General features: G+C 42.3%; 1 protein-coding gene across 1 annotated transcript in view; it reads left to right on the top strand.

The window, feature by feature from the left end:
• The window catches only part of LOC121580913 (tenascin-R-like), a 184,663-nt gene extending 165,762 nt beyond the window's left edge, over window positions 1-18,901 (top strand). The window contains exons 17-23 of the mRNA XM_041896100.1: window positions 151-281; window positions 2,613-2,745; window positions 3,038-3,189; window positions 3,358-3,454; window positions 13,835-13,996; window positions 14,252-14,415; window positions 15,732-18,901. Coding sequence (XP_041752034.1) covers window positions 151-281; window positions 2,613-2,745; window positions 3,038-3,189; window positions 3,358-3,454; window positions 13,835-13,996; window positions 14,252-14,415; window positions 15,732-15,854 — 962 coding nt within the window. The 3' untranslated portion in view covers window positions 15,855-18,901. The remainder of the gene's footprint in view (window positions 1-150; window positions 282-2,612; window positions 2,746-3,037; window positions 3,190-3,357; window positions 3,455-13,834; window positions 13,997-14,251; window positions 14,416-15,731) is intronic.
• The last annotated feature ends 457 nt before the right edge of the window (window positions 18,902-19,358 follow it).

Genomic DNA, 19,358 nt, shown 5'->3' with positions numbered 1-19,358 from the left:
GGTCATCAAATTAGGAGACAGACCATAATTGGGCAATATTCCCAATTTACGTACAGTATTTGGATACAAAATATTGACCACCAAACATAGAATGATTTGACTCAATGGAACTGTGATGTAGTAATCTGCTATCTGATTGGTCCCCTGTAGCCATGGACGCTCCTCTGAACCTGACGGCTAGCGAGGTGAACCACCGCAGTGCCCTCATCTCCTGGCAACCGCCGATCGCAGACATCGACAACTACATGCTCACATACAAATCAGCGGACGGCAACAGAAAGGTAAGTAGAATACGGTAGGGCTTATCTAACTTTTTCAACAAGAGTTTCTATCACTCTCACACAGACACACACTGAACTGTTACTGTAAAATCAAGCCAAAGAGGCTCACATGAGGAATTGAGATGTAGGGCTGTGACAGTCATGGAATTTTGATGACGGTAATTGACCAGCCAAATGACCATGGTCACCGTAATATATATATATATTTTTTTTAAACAGTTGAACATTTTACATTTCAGCTAGGAGCAATAACCGCACAAATTCCCGGCTGTCCCTGTTTGTTCCACCCAAAACATTTTTGACTATTATTTTATTTTCATGAGGGTTTTCATCCATAACTGTCAACGGTTATACTGTAATTGTACCAGCCCTATTGATATGAGCCATAAGTGTTATGTGTAGTGTTTTCAAGCTGCCAAAATACTTGCCTGGTCCCGGATCTGTCTGTGCTCTTGTCTTCTCCATTGCTGTCATTGTCAAGCCAAACATTGGCATGACAATGAATGAGTGACAAGGAGTTGGCATCATAGCACAAACAGCCAAGCTGCCAAAACACTGCCTTATCTTTGTCTATGAATTTCCAATCAAAATCACACACTGTAGGCCTCCATAGTGTATCATCAAGCCAAACGTGCTCACAGGAGATATGATTGATAATATATGAGCCGTAATGTGAGTGTTACCGGTAGCGTACATCCTGTATCGCCCAGACAAATTGCCTCAAAGACCCATTCAGCTCTACTCTACTGTGGATGCCCAGGCAATAGAGCTGTTTAGATCTTTTAATTTGCCTCCTGGAACATTTTTCATTTTAATAAAATTATTTTATGGAGCTGGGTAATAATAATAAAGTAGATTAACCGGACTATCCTGATGCAATACCTCTATTAATAATGACTCACCAGGAACAATTCCCCTGATATTCTACAGCAGATATCTCTCTCAACTAATTACATCATACAGACAGAGCCCAAGTATGCGTCCCAAAAAGCACCCTATTCCCCCTATGGCTCTGGTCAAATGTAGTGCACTATAAAGGGAATAGGGTGCCATTTGGGACAAAGTCACAAAAAGAGCTCAAGACTGTACTGTCCTCACTGTCTTTGTCTTTTCTATATCGATCAACACGCATGCATGCACACACACACACACACTCACACACACACACACACACACACACATTCACACACACTCACACACACACACGTTAAGATGCATGCCTTTTACTATATTGACCTTGTGTGTTTTTGGTGCTTGTGTTTGGCCAGTGGGTGTCAGTCATGCACAGAGGATTTGGTTTTAGTCACAGACTGTGTTGTTTTACTCTGTTTGAGCTCATTTCAGTCTCCATGAATTATTCCCAACCTTTTTTCTCTGTTAATATAATGTTCATATTCACCACAGTAATCTGTTTTAGTTTGATTATAAATCATATGTTGACCTTCCAGATTAGAGCAATACTAGATTATATACAGTAATTAGGCAACATGCAATCTATTGTAAATTATGCCTTGTACATGATCAACAATTCCATACATGGAAATATTTTATCCTAATAGTAAAATAATAATCTTTTTTTTTAAACGACAGTGAATCAGTGTAAGGTCCATTGTGAGAGAAACATCAAATAAAGAGTGGCTTTAACGGCATAATTCATCCAACATATTGCCTTAAAATGTGTGACTTTTTTCAAAATGGCTGAATATTTCATCCAGTTCTTCATAGATATTTCATGTGGCTCAAAGCCCCATTAAATTCACAGTTCACTCTGCTGTCACGGCCAGCTCCTAGAGAGCTCATCACAGAGATCTCTTTTTCAGATCTCTGAGAGAAACACGATGCCATCAGAAGATCCGCTTGATAAAAGTTGGTTTGTCAAAAGCAACGAAAGGGAATTGAACCATCTTGAGTTTTAGACAGAAATTTAAAAAAATCTTCTTCCTGGCAGCTCCTTATAGCACCAGTGTCTGATAAGGTCCTTTCCTCTCCTCTATCTGTGGTTTAAGTTCTCCTTCTTATCACTAACAAAAACACAGGACAGAGTTGTACAAGGGCCAACAACACAGAATAATGAATTCAACATTTAAATGGGCCTGACATACATTTTTCATTTCTGTAGATGTGCCTGGGTGCTTTTGTTGTTTGTTGGTAGGAGTTAGATAGTATCCCCGCTTTGGGCTACTGTCTGCTGTACAATTGTTAGGATTGGATCTAGCTAAAATGGTTTACTGTACCGTATCCACTCATAGTTACGGTTCCCTGATCTGTGTGTTCTCCCCTCTGTGGTGTGTGTGTGTGTGTGTGTGTGTGTGTGTGGTGCTGCTACTACAGGAGCTGATCCTGGATGCCGAGGACACATGGATCCGTCTGGAGGGCCTGGCAGAGACCACAGAATACACTGTGAGGTTGCAGGCTGCCAGGGGATTAGAGACTAGTGGTATCGTCTCTATGGCCTTCACAACAGGTAAACACACGCACGCACATAAGCAAGCATACAGATACACACATACACACACACATTTACCATTTATGCCAATGTCCACTCCAATCTCTATCCAATGTCCAGGCCCATATTCAATAAGCATCTCAGAGTAAGATAGCTGATCTAGGATCAGATCCACCGTCTATTTAATCTTATTCTTTATGATCCTATATCAGCAGGTCTACTATGACACGCTTTATGAATACGGACCCAGTCCTGGTCATTCTCCATTGTGTTGAGCTGATCTCATGTGCTCTGTTCTCCTCCTCTCCAGGAAACCGTCTGTTTGCCACCCCCCAGAACTGTGCCCAGCATCTGCTAAACGGCGAGTCCCTCAATGGCGTCTACACCATCTACATCAACAGAGACGCCAATCAGGGAGTGCAGGTCTACTGTGATATGACCACAGACGAAGGAGGCTGGATTGTAAGTGTCTCATAGCAGGAGATATACCTTGTAGACAAACACCCAACAACACCCAACATTTCAGTGCAAAGGGTGCCATTTGGGACGTGTACTTTATCAAAATGTAGGTAGAATAAAGTGTTGTCACCTGGTCTTCACTCTGTATCTTTATCTGTATCTGTGTTTCAGGTGTTCCAACGTCGTCAGAATGGCCTGACAGACTTCTCCAGGAAGTGGAATGACTACAGGGTCGGCTTTGGAAACCTAGAGGATGAATTCTGGCTCGGTAAGACTGTTTTCTAGACGGCTCATTTCAACCCCATAACACTTTTACGGAGGTACTTTATCTCTCGGGGCTACTTAGCTCTCTAGAGAGGTACCCACACTCCTGGGGTAGAGAATGTAGTTTGAATTGCACACTACCTAAAGACATGCTCCAGTACTTTGGCGACCAAGAAAGTATTTTTGTAATACTTTGGACTGGATCTGTCAATGTGTAGTTCATACATGCATAAGCTATGAGAAGAGAGAGAGAGAGAGAGAGAGAGAGAGAGAGAGAGAGGTGCACGTAGTACACACTTTTCGGGGACCACTTTTGGCTCGTGAGTACTACTTTCATTTACATTTTAGTCATTTAGCAGACGCTCTTATCCAGAGCGACTTACAGGAGCAATTAGGGTTAAGTGCCTTGCTCAAGGGCACATTTACGTCATTTAGCAGACGCTCTTATCCGGAGCGACTTACAAATTGGTGCATTCACCCTTTTTTTTGGGGGGGGGTAGAAGGATTACTTTATCCTATCCCAGGTATTCCTTAAAGAGGTGGGGTTTCAAATGTCTCCGGAAGGTGGTGAGTGACTCCGCTGTCCTGGCGTCGTGAGGGAGCTTGTTCCACCATTGGGGTGCCAGAGCAGCGAACAGTTTTGACTGGGCTGAGCGGGAACTATGCTTCCGCAGAGGAAGGGGAGCCAGCAGGCCAGAGGTGGATGAACGCAATGCCCTCGTTTGGGTGTAGGGACTGATCAGAGCCCGAAGGTACGGAGGTGCTGTTCCCCTCACTGCTCCATAGGCAAGCACCATGGTCTTGTAACGGATGCGAGCTTCAACTGGAAGCCAGTGGAGTGTGCGGAGGAGGGGGGTGACGTGAGAGAACTTGGGAAGGTTGAACACCAGACGGGCTGCGGCATTCTGGATGAGTTGTAGGGGTTTAATGGCACAGGCAGGGAGGCCAGCCAACAGCGAGTTGCAGTAATCCAGACGGGAGATGACAAGTGCCTGGATTAGGACCTGTGCCGCTTCCTGTGTAAGGCAGGGTCGTACTCTCCGAGCATGAACCTGCAGGATCGGGTCACCGCCTTGATGTTAGCGGAGAACGACAGGGTGTTGTCCAGGGTCACGCCAAGGCTCTTCGCACTCTGGGAGGAGGACACAACGGAGTTGTCAACCGTGATGGCGAGATCATGGAACGGGCAGTCCTTCCCCGGGAGGAAGAGCAGCTCCGTCTTGCCAGGGTTCAGCTTGAGGTGGTGATCCGTCATCCATACTGATATGTCTGCCAGACATGCAGAGATGCGATTCGCCACCTGGTTATCAGAAGGGGGAAAGGAGAAGATTAGTTGTGTATCGTCAGCGTAGCAATGATAGGAGAGGCCATGTGAGGATATGACAGAGCCAAGTGACTTGGTGTATAGGGAGAATAGGAGAGGGCCTAGAACTGAGCCCTGGGGGACACCAGTGGTGAGAGCACGTGGTGCGGAGACAGCTTCTCGCCACGCCACTTGGTAGGAGCGACCGGTCAGGTAGGACGCAATCCAGGAGTGAGCCGCGCCGGAGATGCCCAGCTCGGAGAGGGTGGAGAGGAGGATCTGATGGTTCACAGTATCAAAGGCAGCAGACAGGTCTAGAAGGACAAGAGCAGAGGAGAGAGAGTTAGCTTTAGCAGTGCGGAGAGCCTCCGTGACACAGAGAAGAGCAGTCTCAGTTGAATGACCAGTCCTGAAACCTGACTGGTTTGGATCAAGAAGGTCATTCTGAGAGAGATAGCAAGAGAGTTGGCTAAAGACGGCACGCTCAATAGTTTTGGAAAGAAAAGAAAGAAGGGATACTGGTCTGTAGTTGTTGACATCAGTGGGATCGAGTGTTGGTTTTTGAGAAGGGGTGCAACTCTCGCTCTCTTGAAGACGGAAGGGACATGGCCAGCGGTCAAGGATGAGTTGATCAGCGAGGTGAGGTAGGGGAGAAGGTCACCGGAGATGGTCTGGAGAAGAGAGGAGGGGATGGGGTCAAGCGGGCAGGTTGTTGGGCGGCCTGCAGTCACAAGTCGCAGGATTTTATCTGGAGAGAGAGGGGAGAAAGAGGTCAAAGCATAGGGTAGGGCAGTGTGAGTAGGACCAGCAGTGTCATTAGACTTAACAAACGAGGATCGGATGTCGTCAACCTTCTTTTCAAAGTGGTTGACGAAGTCATCCACAGAGAGAGAGGAGGGGGGGGGCAAAGCGCTTCCTAGGGTTAGAGGCAGATGCTTGGAATTTAGAGTGGTAGAAAGTGGCCTTAGCAGCAGAAACAGATGAAGAAAATGTAGAGAGGAGGGAGTGAAAAGATGCCAGGTCGGCAGGGAGTTTAGTTTTCTTCCATTTCCGCTCCGCTGCCCGGAGCTCTGTTCTGTGAGCTCGCAATGAGTCATCAAGCCACGGAGCTGGAGGGGAGGACCGAGCCGGCCGGGAGGATAGGGGACACAGAGAGTCAAAGGATGCAGAAAGGGAGGAGAGGAGGGTTGAGGAGGCAGAATCAGGAGATTGGAGGGAGAAGGATTGAGCAGAGGGAAGAGATGATAGGATGGAAGAGGAGAGAGTAGTGGGAGAGAGAGAGCGAAGGTTGCGGCGGCGCATTACCATCTGTGTAGGGGCAGAGTGAGTAGTGTTGGAGGAGAGCGAGAGAGAAAAGGAAACAAAGTAGTGGTCGGAGACATGGAGGGGAGTTGCAGTGAGATTAGTAGAAGAGCAGCATCTAGTAAAGATGAGGTCAAGCGTATTGCCTGCCTTGTGAGTAGGGGGGACGGTGAGAGGGTGAGGTCAAAAGAGGAGAGGAGTGGAAAGAAGGAGGCAGAGAGAAATGAGTCAAATGTGGACGTAGGGAGGTTGAAATCCCCCAAAACTGTGAGGGGTGAGCCATCCTCAGGAAAGGAACTTATCAAGGCGTCAAGCTCATTGATGAACTCTCCAAGGGAACCTGGAGGGCGATAGATGACAAGGATATTAAGCTTAAATGGGCTAGTGACTGTAACAGCATGGAATTCAAATGAGGAGATAGACAGATGGGTTAGGGGAAAAATTGAGAATGTCCACTTGGGAGAGATGAGGATTCCTGTGCCACCACCCCTCTGACCAGATGCTCTCGGGGTATGCGAGAACACATGGTCAGACGAGGAGAGAGCAGTAGGAGTAGCAGTGTTTTCAGTGGTAATCCATGTTTCCGTCAGCGCCAGGAAGTCGAGGGACTGGAGGTTAGCATAGGCTGGGATGAAGTCAGCTTTGTTGGCAGCAGAACGGCAGTTCCAGAGGCTGCCTGAGACCTGGAACTCCAGGTGTGGGGTGCGTGCAGGGACCACCAGGTTAGAGAGGCAGCAGCCACGCGGTGTGAGGCGTTTGTGTAGCCTGTGCAGAGAGGAGAGAACAGGGATAGGCAGAGGCATAGTTGACAGGCTGTAGCAAATGGCTACAATAATGCAGAGGAGATCGGAATGAAATGAACTAAACATCTGGGAGAGGAGAGAGCAGGGCCTCCCTCACCAAAACTTCCACCTCAGAAACTATAATTGTTTCACTGAACCACCCGAACAAAAACTCTCCCAACTTCCACCTTTAGAAATCAGAATTGTTGTGAACCACAGCGGTTCAATGTTTCAAGGAATAGACTCAACCCACTTTATTCAGCTAGCTAACTATGACACCATAGCTAACTAGCATGCTAGCATCCAATAACACACAGTTTAGCACCAACACTTGGTCACAACAAACCACCAATAGTGTGTTAACACACTAAACAGATAATTCGTGTCCGTGTCTAGTTCCTTTCATAACGCAGCAATAATTAAACTACAGGCTTTCAGAACTACAGGCTGAAAAGTGCAAAAAGTACAGAAGAATCTCTTTAAAATAGGAATAGGAGGCCCTTGTGTTTGTCTTGCAGTCTCTGCTTCTGCTTATCTCTCCCATGGCAGGGTTAACAGTTTACTTAATTTACACATTACTTTCTAGTATGTTGTTTCTAGTCTCTCTCGCTCTTTTCTTTATTTTATTTATTCACTTCACAAACACTAGTTCTGTGATTTATTAATGGATGTATTCAGCTCTCATTTCTCACTGTATGGTGATTGTTTTTCATAAATCCTCTGATTCTGATACAAAACAAAAGGCTCTCTCCTTTGATGCACTGTGGAGGATTTCTGCTAATCTCATCATAAAAGCCATAGTTATATTCATTAGAAAAGCTGCCAATGAACAATGTTTCTTCATGGGCCAGTTTTCATGTTATTGTTTTGGAAATAGATAAAAGATTGTCTCCATGAATACTTCATAGCAGAGATCCCAACCTTGAGAAATACTTTTGGTACTTTTAATTAGAAAAATACAATACAGTACACTTTCAGAACCAAAATCTGTCTGTTTGATAAAAGGATCGTTAATGAATTTAACCTCTAGAACATTACAGAATCTTGATGACCCTGCATTTACGTCAGAGCATTCATCCATGCCTCTTTATATATCAGCAAATGCCACTAAGCTCCTACCCAGGCTGTACCACATGTACTAGTGACACACAGATCCTGGTAAACGACTATGACTCATGACTCATTCCTGATTGGTAAAAGCTTACAGCACTTCTCATCCAGTAGATCAGGGTTCCCCAACTGGCGGCCCGCTGGCCAAATTTGGCCCGCAGGTGGTTTTATTTACCCCCCCCCCCATGTTTTTTTAGCAAAGATTATTTTTTTATTTTTTCATTGTTGGACATAAAAATTAAAATAAAAACCAGTAAATCAGCTCGAAGTGATTTTTATTTGGGAAATCTGTTCCCAAGTATTTCCACACATAGTAAAGAGACACGTGATCATATTCAAATGTAAGCAACGTTTGAAATTATTATGTTTTACTCTAATCTGTCTGGGCTTCTTGTGGTCAATTTGCAGTCTACAAATTATTTGTAATTATGTTCCGGCCCCCCGACCATCCACAAAATAAAAAAATCGGCCCGTGCCTGAATCTAGTTGATATTCCTTTTGACTTGTTGCCAGGTCCATCCCATATCCCCTGTCTGTCCTTAACAACGCAGTAGGATGTCACCTCTGGCTCAGGCAAGCACACCCAGTGCTCCTCCTTGTCCAGTCTTATTCATAGTCAACAAAGACACCTCCTGCCATGACAGGGAGCATTGTAGCCAGCATCCTGTATATTACAATGTGCTGTGCTGATCATGTACCGTTGACACTAACATGGTATAGATCAGTGGAGGCTCCTCAGAGGAGGAAGGGGAGGACCATCCTCCTCAGTGAATTTCATAAAAATTAAAATGGTAAAACATTTAAAACGTTATCCTTTTTAGATAAAGCTATACTGAATATAATCACGTCACCAAACAATTGATTAAAACACACTATTTTGCAAAGAAGGTCTACAGTAGCCTCAACGGCACTCTGTAGGGTAGCACCATGATGTAGCCGGTGGACAGCTAGCTTCCGTACTCCTCTGGGTACATTGACTTCAATACAAAACCTAGGACCTCGTGGTTCTCACCCCCTTCCATAGACTTATACAGTAATTATGACAACTTCCGGAGGACGTCCTCCAGCCTATCAGAGCTCTTGAAGCATGAACTGACATGTTGTCCACCCAATCAAATGATCAGAGAATTAATCTAGTACTGAAAGCATAAGCTACAGCTAGCTAGCACTGCAGTGTATAAAATGTGGTGAGTAGTTGACTCAAAGAGAGAGAAAGACAATAGTCTAACAGTTTTGACCAAATTAATTTCTTCCAAAATGAAGGAGAAGCAAGAGAGAAATAGAGAGAGAGAGAGAGATGTTGTCTTTTTTTTTCACTTTCAGTTTCACTTACTTAACTATCAAATGCTGCTAGCTAGTTTAGCCTACTGAAACACCCTGCAGAGGGATGCTATGTTAGCTAGCTGGCTATGACTATCCAACACAACAATGGAACTCTTCCAAGTCAAGGTAAGCTTTTGGTATTACTAATTTATTGGCACCGGGACCCACCGGTGTAACTGCTTACTGACTGTACACTAACGTTACTGCATGATTGTAGCTGGTTTACTAACGTATTAGTTCTATTAGCTATGCTGACTATGATGTTACTTTAGCTAATATGGTGACAACAATATAGGCTGTGTGTAGCGGTTTGGCTTGGAAAGGTTTTTTCGCCTGGTCACATACAGCTGATGTGTTGTGCATTGAAGTCCACAAGCGAAGGGACAAGGTGAGAGGACGAGAGTGCATAGAAGGAATACAACATGGCTGCTATGAAAGTGAACTGTGTTTATGCGTGATCAGGGGTGTATTCATTCCGCCGATTTATTAAACGGAAGCAAACGGAACAAAACGGGAATAAACATACCTGAATTTGACCAATATAAACTCTAGTTTGCTACTGTTGGACTAATGATTACACCCTATATCATCTAGATGCAGGCAAGAGTGTGCAAGGCGGTATTGAATGTCACTGTCTGTCCATGTGTAACTGTCTGTCACCTCAAATTTGTCTCTCGACCTGTGTGCACCTGCGTTGTAAACTTTCATTCATAGGCTAGGTTGTAGCAACCTCACGATGGGTATAGGGAAAATTCAAGTATCATGTAGGAGCCTAAACCTATCGCTGTTACAATGAACTGGGTGAATGGAATACGAATGAGAGTCATCCAATAGCTGTAATAGAAATAAGGCTATGCTCATGAAAAAAATGTGTCCTCCCTCATCTTAAACGGCACTGACCGCCACTGGTATAGATATGACCACGAGAGGAGAATAGTAGTGCTCTCAGAGGACAGAATAGTGTAGCTTCAGATGATGTAAGCACACAGCACCTGACCTTATCTACAACATCCTGCAGTACATACTGCTGTTGTGAGACACAATAACATTTGGTTTAACTACCATGATATGGAAGCACTCTTTCTACTGGGTTTCTTAAGATTAAGATTGTGTAGAAACGGGAATTAGCGGATGCTATTATCAGTAGCCGTTTAAAAAGGCCCATTTTTATTACAGCTGCGGCGCTATCCATTAATCTGACTCATTGACCTGACCCTGGCCAAATATATTGTCCATTTGAGGTCGTAATATAAAGAAATTGATGCAGTTGTGCAATATGCAATTATTATCGCTCTTTTTAATTTGCCCCCTCATTGCTGTGGAAGTGTAGGAGTAAGATGGGTAATAAAATGATAAGAGATGTTAATTTAGGAGATATAATGAGAACAGAATACAGCCTCTGAATGCATTTTTTATCCTGCTGGCAATTTCTAATGAAAAACTAAGCTATCTAAGCGATTAGTAGCGGATGATCCTGCATTCTGCAATGGCAAATCTGAGTTCACTCAATGTTTAACTAATCTTATTACAGCAGTTGCTTTTCCCCTGTCACCACGAAGGGCCTTCTTTGTTTTCTAATGCAGATTGTATCTTTTGCTGACATATCGAAGCCCAAGCCCAGTTTTTCCCTGGTTCAGCCCAATGCTTATCATCGGAAGCTTGACGTTTTTTCGTATGGTTTAAAAAACTGCCATCTGCTATCATGTGGCATCTACAACATCATATGATTTTCAGCTTGAGGTTAAACAGGAAACATCCCTGCCAAGTGGGAAGGTTTGTTATCTTGGGAAAGATAGGTCTAATCTCCCTGGTCCTTATCATCACAGCCTGGCTAGGCTCTGGGCTGGCCTCAGCAGCAAGGCCAAATCGGACACAGACTGTTGACAGGAAGATATGGACACTTTTCACCATCTGACCGCTTCCTGTTATCTCTACATGTCATTTCCTGTGTGCATCAGTTTTTACCATGTCAAGGTGCAGGTAGAAGTTAATTTTAGACTTGAGTAAGTGACAGTTATCATTTGAAATGAGCAATGATTTTATATACAGTGTATATATATATATATATACAGTATATATATATATATATATACACAGTGGGGGAAAAAAGTATTTAGTCAGCCACCAATTGTGCAAGTTCTCCCACTTAAAAAGATGAGAGAGGCCTGTAATTTTCATCATAGGTACACGTCAACTATGACAGACAAAAAGAGGAAAAAAAATCCAGAAAATCACATTGTAGGATTTTTTATGAATTTATTTTCAAATTATGTTGGAAAATAAGTATTTGGTCAATAACAAAAGTTTCTCAATACTTTGTTATATACCCTTTGTTGGCAATGACACAGGTCAAACGTTTTCTGTAAGTCTTCACAAGGTTTTCACACACTGTTGCTGGTATTTTGGCCCATTCCTCCATGCAGATCTCCTCTAGAGCAGTGTTTTGGGGCTGTCGCTGGGCAACACAGACTTTCAACTCCCTCCAAAGATTTTCTATGGGGTTGAGATCTGGAGACTGGCTAGGCCACTCCAGGACCTTGAAATGCTTCTTACGAAGCCACTCCTTCGTTGCCCGGGCAGTGTGTTTGGGATCATTGTCATGCTGAAAGACCCAGCCACGTTTCATCTTCAATGCCCTTGCTGATGGAAGGAGGTTTTCACTCAAAATCTCACGATACATGGCCCCATTCATTCTTTCCTTTACACTTATCAGTTGTCCTGGTCCCTTTGCAGAAAAACAGCCCCAAAGCATGATGTTTCCACCCCCATGCTTCACAGTAGGTATGGTGTTCTTTGGATGCAACTCAGCATTCTTTGTCCTCCAAACACGACGAGTTGAGTTTTTACCAAAAAGTTCTATTTTGGTTTCATCTGACCATATGACATTCTCCCAATCCTCTTCTGGATCATCCAAATGCACTCTAGCAAACTTCAGACGGGCCTGGACATGTACTGGCTTAAGCAGGGGGACACGTCTGGCACTGCAGGATTTGAGTCCCTGGCGGCGTAGTGTGTTACTGATGGTAGGCTTTGTTACTTTGGTCCCAGCTCTCTGCAGGTCATTCACTAGGTCCCTCCGTGTGGTTCTGGGATTTTTGCTCACCGTTCTTGTGATAATTTTGACACCACGGGGTGAGATCTTGCGTGGAGCCCCAGATCGAGGGAGATTATCAGTGGTCTTGTATGTCTTCCATTTCCTAATAATTGCTCCCACAGTTGATTTCTTCAAACCAAGCTGCTTACCTATTGCAGATTCAGTCTTCCCAGCCTGGTGCAGGTCTACAATTTTGTTTCTGGTGTCCTTTGACAGCTCTTTGGTCTTGGCCATAGTGGAGTTTGGAGTGTGACTGTTTGAGGTTGTGGACAGGTGTCTTTTATACTGATAACAAGTTCAAACAGGTGCCATTAATACAGGTAACGAGTGGAGGACAGAGGAGCCTCTTAAAGAAGAAGTTACAGGTCTGTGAGAGCCAGAAATCTTGCTTGTTTGTAGGTGACCAAATACTTATTTTCCACCATAATTTGCTAATAAATTCATTAAAAATCCTACAATGTGATTTTCTGGAATTTTTTTTCTCAATTTGTCTGTCATAGTTGATCGTGTACCTATGATGAAAATTACAGGCCTCTCCCATCTTTTTAAGTGGGAGAACTTGCACAATTGGTGGCTGACTAAATACTTTTTTCCCCACTGTATATGTATATATATATATATATATATATATATATATATATATATATATATATATATATATATATATATATATATATATATATATTACCAGTCAAACGTTTGGACACACCTACTCATTCAAGGGTTTTTCTTTACTTTTACTATTTTTTACATTGTAGAATAATTGTGAAGACATCAAAACTATGAAATAACATATATGGAATCATGTAGTAACCAAAAAAGTGTTAAACAAATCAAAATATATTTTATATTTGAGATTCTTCAAATAGCCACCCTTTGCCTTGATGATAGCTTTGCACACTCTTGGCATTCTCTCAACAAGGTTCATGAGGTAGTCACCTAGAATGCATTTCAATTAACAGGTGCGCATCTTGAAAGTTAATTTGTGGAATTTCTTTCCTTCTTAATGCGTTTGAGCCAATCAGTTGTGTTGTGACAAGGTATTAAATTATGGCAAGAACAGCTCAAATAAGCAGAGAAACGACAGACCATCATTACTTTAAGACATGAAGGTCAGTCAATCCGGAAAATGTCAAGAACTTTGAAAGTTTCTTCAAGCGCAGTCGCAAAAACCATCAAGCGTGTGCAAAGCTGTCATCAAGGCAAAGGGTGGCTACTTTGAAGAATCTCAAATATGAAATATATTTTGATTTGTTTAACACTTTTTTTGGTTACTACATGATTCCATATGTGTTATTTCATAGTTTTGATGTCTTCACTATTATTCTACAATCTAGAAAATATTACAAATAAAGAAAAACCCTTGAATGAGTAGGTGTGTCCAGACTTTTGACTGGTACTGTATATTTACAGAAATTTTTTGTCTGTATGTACGTTTGTGTGTTTTTATTGTCACTTCTTCTTCTTCAGGTTTGGACAACATACAGAAGCTCTCAGCTCAAGGTCGCTATGAGCTCCGGATCGACATGAAGGATGGCCAGGAGTCTGTCTACGCCAACTATGACAAGTTCGCCATTGGAGACACCAGGAATCTATACAAACTCAGGATAGGAGAGTACAATGGCACAGCTGGTGAGCGTTTATGTACACTCTACTCTATGTGGCGCTGATTTAAGACCAATCAACTGATCTATTAAACGTGTATGACCTCTAATAGCAAAGACATGCATACCACTGAACCATAAAAGCAGTTTTCCTCCATCTCCTTTATGGTTTCTTGAAGGAAATATACTGTACTTATTTTATCTCCCATCCCTCAACACTTAGCTTCAGCCAAGTAGTATTATACGGTTCAGACTGCCAATTAATTTTCATTCCCTGTCACAGGGGACTCGCTGACCTATCACCAAGGCCGTCCCTTCTCCACCAAGGACAGAGACAATGACATTGCCGTGACCAACTGTGCCCTGTCCTACAAAGGAGCCTGGTGGTACAAAAACTGCCATCGGGCCAACCTGAACGGGAAATACGGCGAGTCGAGACACAGTCAGGTGGGTGTCCCTGTTATCATCCACACTGGGACTGAGCAGTGGGACTGAACAGCTGCCTCAGCTTACCAATGTGATGACTGGCATTAAAGGCCACACTGTGAGATTCCCAGTCATTTCCAGTAAAGACATAAAGAAAACTAAGGCACTAAGGCCAGTTTCTTTGTATTAGACATTAAAGCTCTTGCTGCTTTCCCACCAGTGTGATATGTGTTACAAGTAAGAGCCTTGTAAAGAGCTTTTGATGAGGCTACTACAGAAGCCTTGCAACATTACACAATTCAGCAGTTTCACAATATCTTCAACCTTTTGATGACATTAAATGATCCCAGACAGACATAAAAAGAGGAACTAGCTACAGGTAACTGCCAAAATAAAGGAAGCACCAACATAAAGTGTCTTAATAGGGCGTTGGGCCAACACGAGCCACTAGAACAGCTTCAATGTGCTTTGGCATAGATTCTACAAGTGTCTGGAACTCTATTGGAGAGATGCGACACCATTCTTGTACAAGAAATTCCATAATTTGGTGTTTTGTCGATGGTGGTGGAAAGACGCTGTCTCAGGTGCTGCTCCAGAATATCCCACAAGTGTTCAGTTTGGTTGAGATCTGGTGACTACACACACACACCCACCCTTTAAACCCTTTGAGACCCTTCTTTCAAAGTCACTAAGATCTCCTCTTCTAGCCATGGTAGCCAAAATAATGGGCAACTGGGCATTTTTATACATGACCCTAAGCATGATGTGATGTTAATTGTTTAATTAAACTCAGGAACCACACCTGTGTGGAAGCACCTGCTTTCAGTATACTTTGTATCCCTCATTTACTTGTGTTTCCTTTCTTTTGGTAGTTACATGTACATTGTACTGTAGGTAAGATAAGAATGTCTGCATTATTTTTATCCACTAATTGAATTCTGGTCTACAATGACCATAGTGAGTTCAAACCACAAAAATCAATGAAAATGTCCACACATTTTTCTGAACAGCACAATGGCAATATTGGAAATACCACTAGGGTTGGTCTGAGAGTCAGCTGAGAAGAAAGGAGACCGCTGAGGAGACAGGAGACAGCTGAAGAGACAGGAGACAGCTGAGGATGTCATATTTGAATTAGAAGTGAACTGAACATTGAGGACAATATCCATATTAGACATATAAGTCATATAGTAAAGTTTGTGGCCGTACGCACATCCTTGATAAATGAAGTACACTGTACATATTCTAAGAAAACCATGTTGTGTAATATTAGATATCTCTGTTTTTAAACACTGTTCTCTCTTGATCCTAAATTGTCCTCTCTTCATCCTATACAGGGTATCAACTGGTACCACTGGAAGGGCCATGAGTTCTCTGTCCCCTTTGTGGAGATGAAGATGAGGCCGTTCAACTACCGCAGCATCAGTGGCAAGCGAAGGAGGTCCACTCCTCCAGAATAAACCCCCTACACCTTACCCCTCAACCCCAATCCAGCTAGCTGTTCCTACTTTTACATAAGGCTGAAAGACAAAAGGAGGAGCTATGCAATTTATACAACATTTGAATGACAATGGTTCTGTTTGCTAGCCTGGAAATCCAGACTGAATTTAGCTCTGTTTCAAGTTTGTTTCACTCCACTAGTGAAACGTAGTGTAATTCAGTCTGGATTTTAAGGCTATCTATTTGCTAAAATAGGGAGGTAAACCATGATATTTTTGTGTTTAGTCATTTGCCCTGTCCTGGAAGGTGAAGAGGTGAGCTCAGAGTAGCTATCATGAACTTCTCTGTATCTATACAATATAAGTACATGAGAGCTAGGATTATTTCCCCCATTAAAAATAGTAATTTTAACAAAATTCTATATGCCCGTAAACAAGTAAGATATCTCTATTTTTATAACTGATATTGTAACAAAGTCCATTTATTACATGATATGATTTGATGCCTTGTTATTGAGATTTTTACTGAAATAGCAACCCTCCATGAGTTTCATAGTCAAATGCCTGCATGGAGCAATTCATTGGACATTGACAATACATTGGCACTCATAATGAGCCAATCAGCATTAGCAATCACCAAGCTACACACCAGCCTGTAGCAGTGGATTCAACATCAGCTCTTGATTTATTTATTTATGTCCATTTGTCCAATTTACTTTTGAATGTACAATAAAATCCTAAATCCACACCCTGGTTGGAATGGAAGAAACTGGATCACCAAACAAAAGCTGCTCAACTTGAAATGTATAGGCCTAGACTCCAGTGCCCATTTATTAAGAAAAGAACAGTGAGCAAGTAAGGTAATACATAGTATGACCATTGTCATTCAATACTTGTCTTTACACTGCCCTGCATAACTCAAATATATAACATCGTTGACCAATATTCACATACGGTATTCTCCATGAGGAAATTCTAACTCCACAAACAAATATAAAGCTGTATGAAGATCCTATATTTGAATTAGCACTCTCAAAAGTTTCCCCATTATGTTACTTGCAGTGATGGTACTAATAGTTCGGACATGAAACCAAAGATTTGCTGAAGAAAAAAATGCGCTGTCGACAGAGCTCTCTCTCTTTGTAACCTCATCATCACATCAGCAGATGTTTTTGCGATCCTTGGTTTTAGGCCCAGCAACAATTGTCATGGTTACTTTTTGAACATTAGTTCTTTGTCAGTATTTTTGTGAATTATTTGAAATTGATAAGCTCATTTGCTGTATGTTAGTGTTCGATAGTCGTCCTGTACACTATACAATCCTCCTGTCTCACCCGTATTTAATGTTTAACTATGTTATGCCACCAGTGCAAGTAACATTTGGCCTGCTGTAGAGAACCCCTCATGTCCTCGATGTACATTTGATGGATACGCTGTAATCCTACTTATCCAATCCTTTTCATCAAACCGTTTAATTGTATTGTTCTCCTTAGTTGTTTTTATTGACTAATTTACCAATATTTAAATACCCTCACCCAAGCTCTACAAACTGTAACAACCACACAGTGGGTCATAATAATTTTGTATATTTCATCTTGTTCATTGTCCTTTAGACTTGATGACTTGAAACAATGGTGATTGTCCATCCTATAGACTACTGGTACTAATATATCCGTATAGGAATTAGGAGGAGGAGACATATTTCAGTATTTACCCTTGTAGATGCAGAGTAATATAGAAGAATTATGAAACGCTGATACTACTTCCCCTATTGTTCTAACCGTAGTTGTTAACACAGACTTCTTTTGAAAAGGGGTGAGCCTACTGCATGCTACCAATATGATCAACACCTTCATGGTAATAACAAACGTGTCATCAGAATCTGCATAGTTGGGAAGGGCACGTAAGCAAGCATTTCACAGTAAATTCTACACCCGTTGTATTCGGCGCATGTGACAAATATAATGTGATTTGATTTTGATTTACTTAAATGTAGAATTTCTCCTCAGAATTCCGCTTGTCAAGTTACTGTTTCAGAGCTGCTAATGCAATGCATCTCCCTGAGCAAGACATAGTGTTTTCTTTTTTTACTAGAATAGGATGGGTACTTATTTATTAACTACATAGACTAACTTTGCCTCATGGCACTTTGTGCAAGGAATGAGAGTGATGAAGCTCTGTAGATAACAGATGAAATGTATGTAACATAAGAGGTATCACTTTTGGCAAATGCTGTTGTGCTCGAATTGTAATCCAAATGCTTACTGACTTCTCCCTCTTTTTAAAAAGCTCTCTTTCACAGAAATCTGAAATTAATCAATTGTCAATCAATCAATCAGAATGATACAGTCCTATTTTGCAAAGCCTCAAACTTGGTTAAGTGAAGTGTTCTGATTATCCAGAAGATTATCCAGAAGTTGATGCAGGCCTATTTCAAGCTGTAGGACAGGCATACTGTAGTTCTTATTTATGTTATGATTCCTTTCTGTAACTCAACCTTTTCCTTCACACCCCTGGTTTAGCAGGGCTTTGTGCAATGTGCACACATATTAAGCTTGTTGTCAGTATTTAAACCCCCAGAATCTCTGCCAAGAATTCAAGTTGAAGTATATATATATTTCAATTGCAGTGACTAAATCCCCTTACCTGTTTTGATGTGGTTTCAGGGGAGTAAAAGAGAGAATATCTACAACGAACTAGAATTTTGATCGAAAGGTATTATAGTAGTAAGATACTGTTATCCGTGTTTGGCTTGCGATGTAAAAGCACATCTAACTATTGAAAGGAACCTCAAGTGCAAATGCATGTAATCGATGATGGCTGTGAAAATACTGAGTGCTAAAAGAATATAAACAGATTGAGGGATACTGAGGAAGGAAATAACAGCTCATTAAAAATGTATTGTCTGTAAGAAAGATAATAGAATCTCAATATGCTGAATATAAAATTGTTTTTCATGCCTTTGCACATCAGGACTACTGTAGACAACACTTTGCACATACACTACATGGTCAAAAGTATGTGGACACCCCTTCAAATTAGTGGATTCGGCTATTTCAGCCACACCAGTTGCTGACAGGTGTATAAAATCGAACACACAGCCATGCAATCTCAATAGACAAACATTGGCAGTAGAATGTCCCGTACTGAAGATCTCAGTGACTTTCAACTTGGCACCGTCATAGGATGCCACCTTTCCAACAAGGCAGTTTGTCAAATTTCTGCCTTGCTACAGCTGCCCCGGTCTACTGTAAGTGCTGATATTGTGAGGCAACAACAGCTCAGCTGTGAAGTGGTAGGCCACACAAGCTTACAGAACGGGACCGCCGAGTTCCAAACTGCCTCTGGAAGCAACGTCAGCACAATAACTGTTCGTCTGGGAGCTTCATGAAATGGGTTTCCATGGCCGAGCAGCCGCACATAAGCCTAAGATCACCAGGTGCAATGCCAAGCGTCGGCTGGAGTGGTGTAAAGCTCGCCGCCATTGAACCCAGGAGCAGTGGAAACGCGTTCTCTGGAGTGATA

Source organism: Coregonus clupeaformis, chromosome 14 (assembly GCF_020615455.1).
Source record: "Coregonus clupeaformis isolate EN_2021a chromosome 14, ASM2061545v1, whole genome shotgun sequence".
NCBI classification, from domain to species: Eukaryota; Metazoa; Chordata; class Actinopteri; order Salmoniformes; family Salmonidae; genus Coregonus; species Coregonus clupeaformis.
The sequence above is the reverse complement of the archived record's forward strand: the minus strand, read 5'-3'. Positions and strand labels throughout refer to the sequence as shown.